This window comes from Staurois parvus, unplaced genomic scaffold (genome assembly GCF_062004578.1).
Source record: "Staurois parvus isolate SC_StPar_1 unplaced genomic scaffold, SC_StPar_1.0 ptg002546l, whole genome shotgun sequence".
NCBI lineage: Eukaryota > Metazoa > Chordata > Amphibia > Anura > Ranidae > Staurois > Staurois parvus.
Genome location: NW_028320342.1, coordinates 53,764 through 68,278, shown reverse-complemented (window position 1 = coordinate 68,278; position 14,515 = coordinate 53,764). Strand labels below are relative to the sequence as shown.

Genomic DNA, 14,515 nt, shown 5'->3' with positions numbered 1-14,515 from the left:
AAAAAAATGAACACTTTTATCTACGCATTTCCTGTCATTATTATGTGTTGTTGGTGATAGGCCTCATTCACACGGACATACTACAAAATTCACCTGTATGAGTGCCATGTGTGCCCCCATGCAGGTGGTCCCATTCATGTCACCTGGGCCAATCACTACACAGAGACAGATGAAATCTCTCATACAAACAAAATGCTCATGGGACGTTTAAAGAAGTTCCCTATAAAGGAATCCACTCCAGTATGTGCAAAAAACTTGTCATTTTTATTCAAAATATATACATAATTATTAAAAACATCTAAGTGGATGTAGACATTAAATATATCAGAAATACATTTGTCAGCGGTTCATATACAAAAAGCACTGTATAGCAATGTGATGAGCACAGCAAGGATGACCAAGCCATGACTCCCGACCCGTTCATGAAACCACGGTCACTTCTTCAGGAGACAATGATCATGAAAGGTGATGAGCATCCACAGGCAGACCTAGTCATTGAAGTAGAACTATAGAACAAACTTCTTTTTTAATTTTTGGATAGAGTAAGGGAGGGTTATAGCCCCTGTTAGGTTTATTTTTACTTTTTGTCCCATTGGGGAAACTTCTCTTCCCTTCCTGTCCCATAGCCAAAACAGGAAGTCAGAGGAATTCCCTCCAAATTAAGCAAATATCTTGGGGGCCCCCAGATCATCAGCACCAGTGTCTCCATTGGAAGATTTCCTCTTTTTCTTTTCTGGGGACACCCCAAATTTGGGATTTACTTTCACTTTCAACGGCCATGATAAACAGGGCAAATAGAGAGGGCATATCTTCCTAATAGAGATACATACAGCAAAAAAAAATCCAAATCTAAAAAAAAATGTATTGTCTTTAGTTATTCTTTAGGGATAACCTAATTGAATTTAAAGCATGGAGGATAGATCGATCGACACACACTCAGCCCCCCCCCCCTCCCCATTACAAAAATGAGATGGCGATCAGAACAAATACTTACACACCAACTAGAAAATGACATATAACGGCAGAACCATCAGTGGATGGAAGTTGTAAGCAACAAGAGGGTACCATCAGGTAAGTCTGGCCTGGGAGCTGTGGAAGGGGCAGTAGGCTGACCACAGGGGGTGTATGGCAGAAACCTGAGGGCAGGGCTGGTTTAAAAGTGTAGGTGGCTGCAACCATGTTTGTGAAAAGCAATGTAAGTATTTTGCTAGGCAGCATCTACTGTATGCCAACACCAGCAAGTGCAACCAACTGAACCCACAAAGGAAGCATGAAAAGAATGCAGAATGAGACAAAATCCAGTACAAAAGAAAAAAAAAACATCACAAAGAAACTAGACCATATAACTAGAGATGGGAATGCCATGGAAACATTTTTTTGGGGGTAAGCAGTTTTTTTCCTCATGCCCCCCCCCCCCCCAGCTTTGTTTTTCTTCAGGACAAAGTGAAAACAATGAGTGTGTAATCTGTTCTTTTACAATGATAAATAATATATCTATTGATATGTGGTATTCAAACTGTATAACACGAAGAGCTTAATGAAAGATTTCTGAGACTTTATGTAAATCTGAAGACAAGCAAATCCTGGAATACAGTTCAAGTAACACTTTACTTCTCAATGCAGTTATCAAACAAGAGAAATCTGCATTTCTGCCACTTGGGGCACTGCAGGGGAAAGGCTCCAATTTAGTTTGCTTGTGGGCTCCACCTTGTACCTCCTACAGTTGGGTGATTGGGATACAGTAGATGATAGTGGCTGTCCTCTCGGGCCTTCATGGACAGGTAGGAGGGGACATTTCCACTGAGAGCAAAGCTGCAATGTGCAAATATTGTCAGAAGAAATATTCTTTTCCAAACGCTACAAGGATGATAAACCACAACCCAGCATGCCAGAGGTTAAAAAATATGTTTAAAATATACTTTGTGAAATGAAATAAAAACCAGAATGAAAGTGGGAGAAGCTTTTCCCTCTAGAGGTCTCGTTCCAGAAACACTTTCTTCTGCTTCTGGATCATCACACATTTTAAAAAGCAAGTTTAGTTCATTCACGGAATAAGCTGGCTTTTATTTCAAGCATCATACTTTTATATACACCTCTTTTCATGTTCCCAGGGTAACAAAATGACTTTCAGTTTGTAAAACTACATACTGGTTTGTTTGTTTTTTTTTAAATGAAAATATGCAATTTTTTTCAGGAAAAAAAAAACCGGGAGAAAAACATGCCCCCCCCCCCCATGTCCTCAAATTTTTCCAACCACATTTTTGTATTTTGTCTGGGTCTGTTTCATGTTCTGCACCTTGTTTGCATCTTTGTACAAAAAAAAATAAAGAAATTTATTAAAAAGAAAAAAATCTGTAAATTGGACATCTCTCCATGTGACTAAAAGGTGTCACATGGAGCCCAAGCGTCGGGTAGGGCACAGTTTGCACACTCACAGGAGCTGCTCCCACTGTGACTGCGGGTACAGGTGTACGGCCCTCAGTGCAGGTAGTGTGTGTTCAGGAATGGGACTGCCTGCATGGGGATGGACGGAACTCGTACGGGGGATGCTGTAGTACTCCCATGTGAAGGAGGTCTTCCCATTATACATTTTACTGCGACCTCTGTCCTATACAGTTTATACATTGTCCTTGTAAACATCCCCAGGACTTGGCTGCAGGTTGCGGTCCTGAATTTGAGGGGTTCTATTGTCTGCGGGTTGTCCAGGCCGCGGCTTGCTGTGTGGATGGGGTAGATGTAGTGGAAGGGTATGCATGTGACCTGATCTAGGGACGTGGAATAGTTTTATGTACACCAAGTGGGATCTACTGGATGACATCTGACCCGTGAATACACAATGAGATGAGGCTCAGGGTTTCCATATACCCCAGGGGGGGGCATTAATTGCAGCCAACACAAATACATCTGTCAGGGAATTGGAATGATGATGGGGGGGGGGGGGGGTATAATCCCCGAGGTTAGAATACTCCCACTTTACTGCCGGCTGTATACAGAAACAGCATCATGGGAGATGCAAGGAGCCCACCTACTGCCCCTGCTGAGATCTCCTGTACAGGGGAGCGGATCAGCTCTGTGGGGCAGGTGTAGTATTTGTGAGGAGAAAACCTGAGAGGCAGATCTAAAACCTTCATTATATTCCACAAGTGTTTTATTAGAAGACCATTGACACGGCTCATATGTACTCCAGACATTTTCTAATGTTTGCCCAACTTATTGCCTGGAGTGCGGATGAAACTATTCCCTTTTCTATATCCGTGTTGCAGCTGCCCACATTCATAGCAGGTGTAGGAAGACCACTCCTTAGTAATGGCAGTTCACACATCTGCCCTATTCTGTCACTCGGGGTCAATCTTCATCAGGGTAGGAGGAGAACATCTACATGGAGGTAATGGGGACAATCTATGTAGATACAGGACCTCTAGACTAGGGTAATAGAGGGACAATCTACGTAGATACGGGACCTCTAGACTAGGGTAATAGAGGGACAATCTATGTAGATAGGGGACCTCTAGACTAGGGTAATAGAGGGACAATCTGTAGATACGGGACCTCTAGACTAGGGTAATAGAGGGACAATCTACGTAGATACGGGACCTCTAGACTAGGGTAATAGAGGGACAATCTGTAGATACGGGACCTCTAGACTAGGGTAATAGAGGGACAATCTACGTAGATACGGGACCTCTAGACTAGGGTAATAGAGGGACAATCTGTAGATACGGGACCTCTAGACTAGGGTAATAGAGGGACAATCTACGTAGATACGGGACCTCTAGACTAGGGTAATAGAGGGACAATCTGTAGATACGGGACCTCTAGACTAGGGTAATAGAGGGACAATCTACGTAGATACGGGACCTCTAGACTAGGGTAATAGAGGGACAATCTGTAGATACGGGACCTCTAGACTAGGGTAATAGAGGGACAATCTATGTAGATACAGGACCTCTAGACTAGGGTAATAGAGGGACAATCTGTAGATACGGGACCTCTAGACTAGGGTAATAGAGGGACAATCTACGTAGATACGGGACCTCTAGACTAGGATAATAGAGGGACAATCTACGTAGATAGGGGACCTCTAGACTAGGGTAATAGAGGGACAATCTACGTAGATAGGGGACCTCTAGACTAGGGTAATAGAGGGACAATCTACGTAGATATGGGACCTCTAGACTAGGGTAAGAGAGGGACAATCTACGTAGATAGGGGACCTCTAGACTAGGGTAATAGAGGGACAATCTACGTAGATACGGGACCTCTAGACTAGGGTAAGAGAGGGACAATCTACGTAGATAGGGGACCTCTAGACTAGGGTAATAGAGGGACAATCTACGTAGATACGGGACCTCTAGACTAGGGAAAGAGAGGGACAATCTATGTAGATATGGGACCTCTAGGGTAATAGAGGGACAATCTACGTAGATACGGGACCTCTAGACTAGGGTAATAGAGGGACAATCTATGTAGATACGGGACCTCTAGACTAGGGTAATAGAGGGACAAATCTACGTAGATAGGGGACCTCTAGACTAGGGTAATAGAGGGACAAATCTACGTAGATAGGGGACCTCTAGACTAGGGTAATAGAGGGACAATCTACGTAGATACGGGACCTCTAGACTAGGGAAAGAGAGGGACAATCTATGTAGATATGGGACCTCTAGGGTAATAGAGGGACAATCTACGTAGATACGGGACCTCTTTACTAGGGTAATAGAGGGACAAACTATGTAGTTACGGGACCTCTAGGGTAATAGAGGGACAATCTATGTAGTTACAGGACCTCTAGACTAGGGTAATAGAGGGACAATATACCTAGATATGGGACCTCCTCTGGATCAGAATATTAGAGGGACTTTAGAGACAACTTGATCAGGATAAGAGGACCAGTCTATAATGAACACCTAGATGAAAATGATAGGAGGGACATTCTGTGGTGATATAGAATATTAGATCAGGATAGAGGGTCAGTCTGCATATGAGACATCTAGATCAAGATAATAGCGGGACTGCCTGTCTACACATGGAGCCTCCAGATCGGTATACTGGAGGGACTATCCGTCTACACATGGAGCCTCCAGATCGGGATAATAGAGGGACTATCCGTCTACACATGGAGCCTCCAGATCGGTATACTGGAGGGACTATCTGTCTACACATGGAGCCTCCAGATCGGGATAATAGAGGGACTATCCGTCTACACACGGAGCCTCCAGATCGGGATAATAGAGGGACTGTCCGTCTACACACGGAGCCTCCAGATCGGGATAATAGAGGGACGGTCCGTCTACACACGGAGCCTCCAGATCGGGATAATAGAGGGACGGTCCGTCTACACACGGAGCCTCCAGATCGGGATAATAGAGGGACTATCTGTCTACACACGGAGCCTCCAGATCGGGATAATAGAGGGACTATCCATCTACACACGGAGCCTCCAGATCGGGATAATAGAGGGACTGTCCGTCTACACACGGAGCCTCCAGATCGGTATACTGGAGGGACTATCCGTCTACACATGGAGCCTCCAGATCGGGATAATAGAGGGACGGTCCGTCTACACATGGAGCCTCCAGATCGGGATAATAGAGGGACTGTCCGTCTACACACGGAGCCTCCAGATCGGGATAATAGAGGGACTGTCCGTCTACACACGGAGCCTCCAGATCGGGATAATAGAGGGACTATCCGTCTACACACGGAGCCTCCAGATCGGGATAATAGAGGGACTGTCCGTCTACACACGGAGCCTCCAGATCGGTATACTGGAGGGACTATCCGTCTACACATGGAGCCTCCAGATCGGGATAATAGAGGGACGGTCCGTCTACACATGGAGCCTCCAGATCGGGATAATAGAGGGACTGTCCGTCTACACACGGAGCCTCCAGATCGGGATAATAGAGGGACTGTCCGTCTACACACGGAGCCTCCAGATCGGTATACTGGAGGGACTATCCGTCTACACACGGAGCCTCCAGATCGGGATAATAGAGGGACGGTCCGTCTACACACGGAGCCTCCAGATCGGGATAATAGAGGGACTGTCCGTCTACACACGGAGCCTCCAGATCGGGATAATAGAGGGACTGTCCGTCTACACACGGAGCCTCCAGATCGGGATAATAGAGGGACGGTCCGTCTACACACGGAGCCTCCAGATCGGGATAATAGAGGGACTGTCCGTCTACACACGGAGCCTCCAGATCGGGATAATAGAGGGACTGTCCGTCTACACACGGAGCCTCCAGATCGGGATAATAGAGGGACTGTCCGTCTACACACGGAGCCTCCAGATCGGGATAATAGAGGGACGGTCCGTCTACACACGGAGCCTCCAGATCGGGATAATAGAGGGACTATCCGTCTACACACGGAGCCTCCAGATCGGGATAATAGAGGGACTGTCCGTCTACACACGGAGCCTCCAGATCGGGATAATAGAGGGACTGTCCGTCTACACACGGAGCCTCCAGATCGGTATACTGGAGGGACTATCCGTCTACACATGGAGCCTCCAGATCGGGATAATAGAGGGACGGTCCGTCTACACACGGAGCCTCCAGATCGGGATAATAGAGGGACTGTCCGTCTACACACGGAGCCTCCAGATCGGGATAATAGAGGGACTGTCCGTCTACACACGGAGCCTCCAGATCGGTATACTGGAGGGACTATCCGTCTACACACGGAGCCTCCAGATCGGGATAATAGAGGGACGGTCCGTCTACACACGGAGCCTCCAGATCGGGATAATAGAGGGACTGTCCGTCTACACACGGAGCCTCCAGATCGGGATAATAGAGGGACGGTCCGTCTACACACGGAGCCTCCAGATCGGGATAATAGAGGGACTGTCCGTCTACACACGGAGCCTCCAGATCGGGATAATAGAGGGACTGTCCGTCTACACACGGAGCCTCCAGATCGGGATAATAGAGGGACGGTCCGTCTACACACGGAGCCTCCAGATCGGGATAATAGAGGGACGGTCCGTCTACACACGGAGCCTCCAGATCGGGATAATAGAGGGACGGTCCGTCTACACACGGAGCCTCCAGATCGGGATAATAGAGGGACGGTCCGTCTACACACGGAGCCTCCAGATCGGGATAATAGAGGGACTGTCCGTCTACACACGGAGCCTCCAGATCGGGATAATAGAGGGACTGTCCGTCTACACACGGAGCCTCCAGATCGGGATAATAGAGGGACTGTCCGTCTACACACGGAGCCTCCAGATCGGGATAATAGAGGGACTGTCCGTCTACACACGGAGCCTCCAGATCGGGATAATAGAGGGACTGTCCGTCTACACACGGAGCCTCCAGATCGGGATAATAGAGGGACTGTCCGTCTACACACGGAGCCTCCAGATCGGGATAATAGAGGGACGGTCCGTCTACACACGGAGCCTCCAGATCGGGATAATAGAGGGACGGTCCGTCTACACACGGAGCCTCCAGATCGGGATAATAGAGGGACGGTCCGTCTACACACGGAGCCTCCAGATCGGGATAATAGAGGGACGGTCCGTCTACACACGGAGCCTCCAGATCGGGATAATAGAGGGACGGTCCTACACACGGAGCCTCCAGATCGGGATTTTAGAGGGACTATCCGTGTACACACGGAGCCTCCAGATCGGGATAATAGAGGGACGGTCCGTCTACACACGGAGCCTCCAGATCGGGATAATAGAGGGACGGTCCGTCTACACACGGAGCCTCCAGATCGGGATAATAGAGGGACGGTCCGTCTACACACGGAGCCTCCAGATCGGGATAATAGAGGGACGGTCCGTCTACACACGGAGCCTCCAGATCGGGATAATAGAGGGACTGTCCGTCTACACACGGAGCCTCCAGATCGGGATAATAGAGGGACGGTCCGTCTACACACGGAGCCTCCAGATCGGGATAATAGAGGGACTGTCCGTCTACACACGGAGCCTCCAGATCGGGATAATAGAGGGACTGTGCGTCTACACACGGAGCCTCCAGATCGGGATAATAGAGGGACTGTCCGTCTACACACGGAGCCTCCAGATCGGGATAATAGAGGGACGGTCCGTCTACACACGGAGCCTCCAGATCGGGATAATAGAGGGACTGTCCGTCTACACACGGAGCCTCCAGATCGGGATAATAGAGGGACTGTCCGTCTACACACGGAGCCTCCAGATCGGGATAATAGAGGGACGGTCCGTCTACACACGGAGCCTCCAGATCGGGATAATAGAGGGACGGTCCGTCTACACACGGAGCCTCCAGATCGGGATAATAGAGGGACTGTCCGTCTACACACGGAGCCTCCAGATCGGGATAATAGAGGGACGGTCCGTCTACACACGGAGCCTCCAGATCGGGATAATAGAGGGACGGTCCGTCTACACACGGAGCCTCCAGATCGGGATAATAGAGGGACTGTCCGTCTACACACGGAGCCTCCAGATCGGGATAATAGAGGGACGGTCCGTCTACACACGGAGCCTCCAGATCGGGATAATAGAGGGACGGTCCGTCTACACACGGAGCCTCCAGATCGGGATTTTAGAGGGACTATCCGTCTACACACGGAGCCTCCAGATCGGGATAATAGAGGGACGGTCCGTCTACACACGGAGCCTCCAGATCGGGATAATAGAGGGACGGTCCGTCTACACACGGAGCCTCCAGATCGGGATAATAGAGGGACGGTCCGTCTACACACGGAGCCTCCAGATCGGGATAATAGAGGGACGGTCCGTCTACACACGGAGCCTCCAGATCGGGATAATAGAGGGACGGTCCGTCTACACACGGAGCCTCCAGATCGGGATAATAGAGGGACTGTCCGTCTACACACGGAGCCTCCAGATCGGGATAATAGAGGGACTGTCCGTCTACACACGGAGCCTCCAGATCGGGATAATAGAGGGACGGTCCGTCTACACACGGAGCCTCCAGATCGGGATAATAGAGGGACTATCCGTCTACACACGGAGCCTCCAGATCGGGATAATAGAGGGACTATCCGTCTACACACGGAGCCTCCAGATCGGGATAATAGAGGGACTGTCCGTCTACACACGGAGCCTCCAGATCGGGATAATAGAGGGACTGTCCGTCTACACACGGAGCCTCCAGATCGGGATAATAGAGGGACGGTCCGTCTACACACGGAGCCTCCAGATCGGGATAATAGAGGGACTGTCCGTCTACACACGGAGCCTCCAGATCGGGATAATAGAGGGACTGTCCGTCTACACACGGAGCCTCCAGATCGGGATAATAGAGGGACGGTCCGTCTACACACGGAGCCTCCAGATCGGGATAATAGAGGGACGGTCCGTCTACACATGGGCTATGTAGTCCAGATGGAGAACATGTTGCCCCTCCCTCTGTTAGGAAAGTGGACATCTGTTCTGGGTCCGGGGCCTGTCCCCGTGTTGATAATATTGCAGGGCTTGATCTCTCTGAAGTTTTAGATTTTCATATTTAGTCTTCAGTCTCTCGTTTTCCTCCAGCAGGGTGGTGTAGTTCTGCCACATCTGTGCTGGGACATCCTCATTGTTCTTTGCTGGGCTCCTGGCACTACAGAGGGAAGGAATATTAGTGAGTAATAGGTGCTCCGTATACAAAGGTGTAGGAATAGCCCAGCCTTGGTGCAATACTCTGCATATTGTCCCTCACATCTGCCCCCGTACCTCAGCTGTGACACAGTCTGCAGCAGGTTTTGGTTCTCCAACTGCAGAAATTGATTTTTCTCCTGGATTTCCTGCTTTTCTAGTGTTAGCAGAGCCACGTCATGGAACAGCTGATTGTTCTCCTCGTTGACATCAGACAAGTTCCTCTCCCTGTAGGAGAACATACAACATAGAGGACACTGAGAAACTACACAGACTAACAACGGCCAGAGCCTCACCTCATCCCACAGGCCTGCACTGGTCATAGCTCAGTGTGGGGGGAGGCAGCCAGCAAACTAACATGGCCAACAAAGTACCACGGAAAAACTGTCATCCAGTCCTAACATAGTCATCTCCAAACTGTGGCCCTTTGCTTGCCTTTATCAGGCCCTTGGGACACTATTCCTTCCACTGACACCAACAATTGGGCATAATCTGCCACCAATGATGGGACACTATTCCTCCCGCTGACACCAATGATGGGACACTATTCCTCCCGCTGACACCAATGATGGGACACTATTCCTCCCGCTGACACCAATGATGGGACACTATTCCTCCCACTGACACCAATGAGGGGGCACTATTCCTCCCACTGATACCAATGATGGGGCACTATTCCTCCCACTGATACCAATGATGGGGAACTATTCCTCCCACTGACACCAATGAGGGGGCACTATTCCTCCCACTGATACCAATGATGGGGCACTATTCCTCCCGCTGACACCAATGATGGGACACTATTCCTCCCGCTGACACCAATGATGGGACACTATTCCTCCCGCTGACACCAATGAGGGGGCACTATTCCTCCCACTGACACCAATGATGGGGCACTATTCCTTCCACTGACACCAACAATTGGGCATAATCTGCCACTGCCACCAATGATGGGACACTATTCCTTCCGCTGACACCAATGATGGGACACTATTCCTCCTGCTGACACCAATGATGGGACACTATTCCTCCTGCTGACACCAATGAGGGGGCACTATTCCTCCCACTGACACCAATGATGGGACACTATTCCTCCCGCTGACACCAATGATGGGACACTATTCCTCCCGCTGACACCAATGAGGGGGCACTATTCCTTCCACTGACACCAACAATTGAGCATAATCTGCCACTGCCACCAATGATGGGACACTATTCCTTCCGCTGACACCAATGATGGGACACTATTCCTTCCGCTGACACCAATGATGGGACACTATTCCTCCTGCTGACACCAATGAGGGAGCACTATTCTTCCCGCTGACACCAATGATGGGGCACTATTCTTCCCGCTGACACCAATGATGGGGCACTATTCCTCCCACTGACACCAATGATGGGGCACTATTCCTCCAACCGACACTAACGATGGGACACTATCCCTCCCACTGACACCAATGATGGGGCACTATCCCTCCCACTGACACCAATGATGGGGCACTATTCCTCCCACCTACACCAACGATGGGACACTATTCCTCCAACCGACACCAACAATGGGACACTATCCCTCCCACTGACACCAATGATGGGACACTATTCCTCCCACTGACACTTATGATGGGGCACTATTCCTCCCACTGACACCAATGATGGGAACTGTTCCTTCCACTGACACCAACGATGGGACACTATCCCTCCCACTGACACCAATGATGGGACACTATTCCTCCCACTGACACCAATGATGGGACACTATTCCTCCCACTGACACCAATGATGAGGCACTATTCCTCCCACTGACACCAATGATGGGGCACTATTCCTCCCACTAACACCAATGATGGGGCACTATTCCTCCCACTGATACCAATGATGGGGCACTATTCCTCCCACTGACACCAATGATAGGGCACTATTCCTCCCACTGACACCAATGATGGGACACTATTCCTCCCACTGACACCAATGATGGGGCATTATTCCTCCCACTGACACTAATGATAGAGCACTATTCCTCCCACTGACACCAATGATAGGGCACTATTACTTCCACTGACACCAATGATGGGCCACTATTCCTACCACTGACACCAATGATGGGGCACTATTCCTCCCACTGACACCAATGGTGGGGCACTATTCCTCCCACTGACACCAATGATGGGGCACTATTCCTACCACTGACACCAATGATGGGGCACTATTCCTACCACTGACACCAATGATGGGGCACTATTCCTCCCACTGACACCAATGATGGGGCACTATTCCTCCCACTGACACCAATGAGGGGGCACTATTCCTCCCACTGATACCAATGATGGGGCACTATTCTTCCCACTGACACCAATGATGGGGCACTAGTCCTCCCACTGACACCAATGATGGGGCACTATTCCTCCCACTGATACCAATGATAGGGCACTATTCCTCTCACTGACACCAATGATGGGGCACTATTCCTCCCACTGATACCAATGATGGGGCACTATTCCTCCCACTGACACCAATGATGGGGCACTATTCCTCCCACTGACACCAATGATGGGGCACTATTCCTCCCACTGACACCAATGATGGGGCACTATTCCTCCCACTGACACCAATGATGGGGCACTATTCCTCCCACTGACACCAAGGATGGGGCACTATTCCTCTCAATGACACCAAGGACGGAGCACTATTCCTTTCAGTGACACCAATGATGTGGCGCTATTCCTCCCATTGATACAAATGATGGGGCACTATTCCTTCCACTGACACCAATGATGGGGCACTATTCCTCTCAATGACACCAATGACGGGGCACTATTCCTTCCACTGACACCAATGATGGGGCACTATTCCTCTCAATGACACCAATGACGGGGCACTATTCCTCCCACTGATACCAATGATGGGGCACTAGTCCTCCCACTGACACCAATGATGGGGCACTATTCCTCCCACTGATACCAATGATAGGGCACTATTCCTCTCACTGACACCAATGATGGGGCACTATTCCTCCCACTGATACCAATGATGGGGCACTATTCCTCCCACTGACACCAATGATGGGGCACTATTCCTCCCACTGACACCAATGATGGGGCACTATTCCTCCCACTGACACCAATGATGGGGCACTATTCCTCCCACTGACACCAATGATGGGGCACTATTCCTCCCACTGACACCAAGGATGGGGCACTATTCCTCTCAATGACACCAAGGACGGAGCACTATTCCTTTCAGTGACACCAATGATGTGGCGCTATTCCTCCCATTGATACAAATGATGGGGCACTATTCCTTCCACTGACACCAATGATGGGGCACTATTCCTCTCAATGACACCAATGATGGGGCACTATTCCTTTCAATGACACCAATGACGGGGCACTATTCCTCTCTCTGATACCAATGACGGGGCACTATTCCTTTCAATGACACCAATGATGGGGCACTATTCCTCTCAATGACACCAATGACGGGGCACTATTCCTTTCAGTGACACCAATGATGTGGCGCTATTCCTCCCATTGACCACCGAGCCTGAGGTATTGATTCTTCCCACTGAATCTGGACATTTGTACCCTCACTGGCCACAATCCTGCCCCCTTATACTTTGAAGGACAGTAAAGTGGCCCTTGGTTTGGAATGTTTGGAATCCTCTGGTCTAATGTGTGATGTAGAGAGATGTACTGTATATATTGTGTCTCTTCAGCATGCAAGTTTCTGCCCTCCCCGCCTGCCCCGTACACACCTAGTACAAGGTGAATGGTGCACTTACCTGAGAGTGGCCATCCTCTGTGTCAGATTATAGTTCTCCTCTATTAGATGCAGAGTGTCCTCCTCCATTTGTTCCTTCTCTAGGGCCAGGTAGGCCACGTCCTGCAGCAGTTGCTTGTGTTCTGTCTGCAGCTTCCTGGTAGATACCAAACGGTAAAGAACCTGAAGTAGAGCGATAAGAGCCACAAACCCCAACGTCATCGTGACTGCATGATCGGCGAGGAGGAACCACGCTTGGTGCAGGACGGACCTCATCCTAGGCAGGAGAAGACATGACATCACAACGTGTCCTGAAGAGTCTGTCCCTCTCTGTACATTGAACAATATCCTATGTGTGATAGCTGCATGCACTATTCTCCTTCTTCCTCCTTCATCAACCAGCAAGTCCCTATTACACTGTCCCCGACCTAGAGAGCACAGGGTACTACACCGAGGGGAGATGTACTAAGACTGGAGCACTCAGAACCTGGTGCAACTCTGCATGGCAGCCAATCAACTTCTTACTTCAGCTTGTTCTATAAAGCTTTGGCAATAAAACCTGGAAGCTGATTGGTTGCCATGCAGAGCTGCACCAGATGTTGCACGCTCCAATTTTAGTAACTAACCCCCATAGTACCTGAGACAAGTGCTGGCATGACCCCACCATATCCTCCAAGATGCTGGAAGAATGTGAACTGTGCGTAGAGATCAGTGAGAGCATTAGATTCCACAGAGACAAAGACTTACAACTGACCTGATCACCTGGGTGAGCTCTCCAATGGATTGCAAGCTTACAGGTCGCAGGAGAGAGGTCCAGTCACTGAGGAGAGAACGGAGCATTCAGCAGGAAGTCAGAGGAGAGAGCTCAGCTCACTGGAGGAGGAAGTAGTCGTGTTTTGTTTTTGTTTGAATCTCAGTACATTGTGTTATATTCACGGTCAGGTTTAGCCCCTCCTACTTATTCTGGACAAGCCGTGACTGTATAGGCCATCCATACAGGAAACCATCGATCTCACCTGGAGGGAACTGTCTTCCATAGCCCCCAACTGTCACTCAATTCCAGGGATGAAATCCCTCTGTCCCTCTTACTTCCTCATTTGTCCCTCTTTTTGGGATCTTGTTAAAGGATAAGTTCACCTTTTATAA

General features: G+C 49.5%; 1 protein-coding gene and 1 long non-coding RNA gene across 3 annotated transcripts; both read right to left on the bottom strand.

Annotated features, from left to right (window-relative positions):
* Window positions 1-245: 245 nt before the first annotated feature.
* LOC149430662 (uncharacterized) lies at window positions 246-5,993 on the bottom strand. Its single transcript, XR_016309479.1, has 2 exons — window positions 4,572-5,993; window positions 246-4,525 (listed from the first exon to the last, which is right to left on the bottom strand). It is a non-coding gene; the product is annotated as an uncharacterized LOC149430662 (long non-coding RNA).
* A 3,240-nt stretch (window positions 5,994-9,233) lies between these two features.
* On the bottom strand, window positions 9,234-14,262 carry LOC149430661 (uncharacterized). 2 transcript variants are annotated; one of them, XM_089666126.1, is made up of 4 exons: window positions 14,124-14,262; window positions 13,392-13,646; window positions 9,692-9,841; window positions 9,234-9,578 (listed from the first exon to the last, which is right to left on the bottom strand). In XM_089666126.1, exons 1-4 carry the CDS (start codon window positions 14,207-14,209, stop codon window positions 9,389-9,391), a joined length of 681 nt encoding a protein of 226 aa, XP_089522252.1. In that variant the 5' UTR covers window positions 14,210-14,262; the 3' UTR covers window positions 9,234-9,388. The 2 variants fall into 2 exon arrangements, with proteins under 2 accessions (XP_089522252.1, XP_089522253.1); XM_089666127.1 differs by lacking the exon at window positions 14,124-14,262 and adding an exon at window positions 14,007-14,099.
* Between the last annotated feature and the right edge of the window lie 253 nt (window positions 14,263-14,515).

Bases quoted from the DNA above. Each gene is read 5' to 3' on its own strand.
- LOC149430661 (XM_089666126.1), bottom strand. From the start codon at position 14,209: ATGCTCCGTTCTCTCCTCAGTGACTGGACCTCTCTCCTGCGACCTGTA. The intron at 13,647-14,123 runs GTCAGTTGTAAG...TCTCCTGCCTAG, and splicing joins GAGCTCACCCAGGTGATCAG to GATGAGGTCCGTCCTGCACC. The intron at 9,842-13,391 runs GTAAGTGCACCA...GTTCTCCTACAG, and splicing joins CAGAGGATGGCCACTCTCAG to GGAGAGGAACTTGTCTGATG.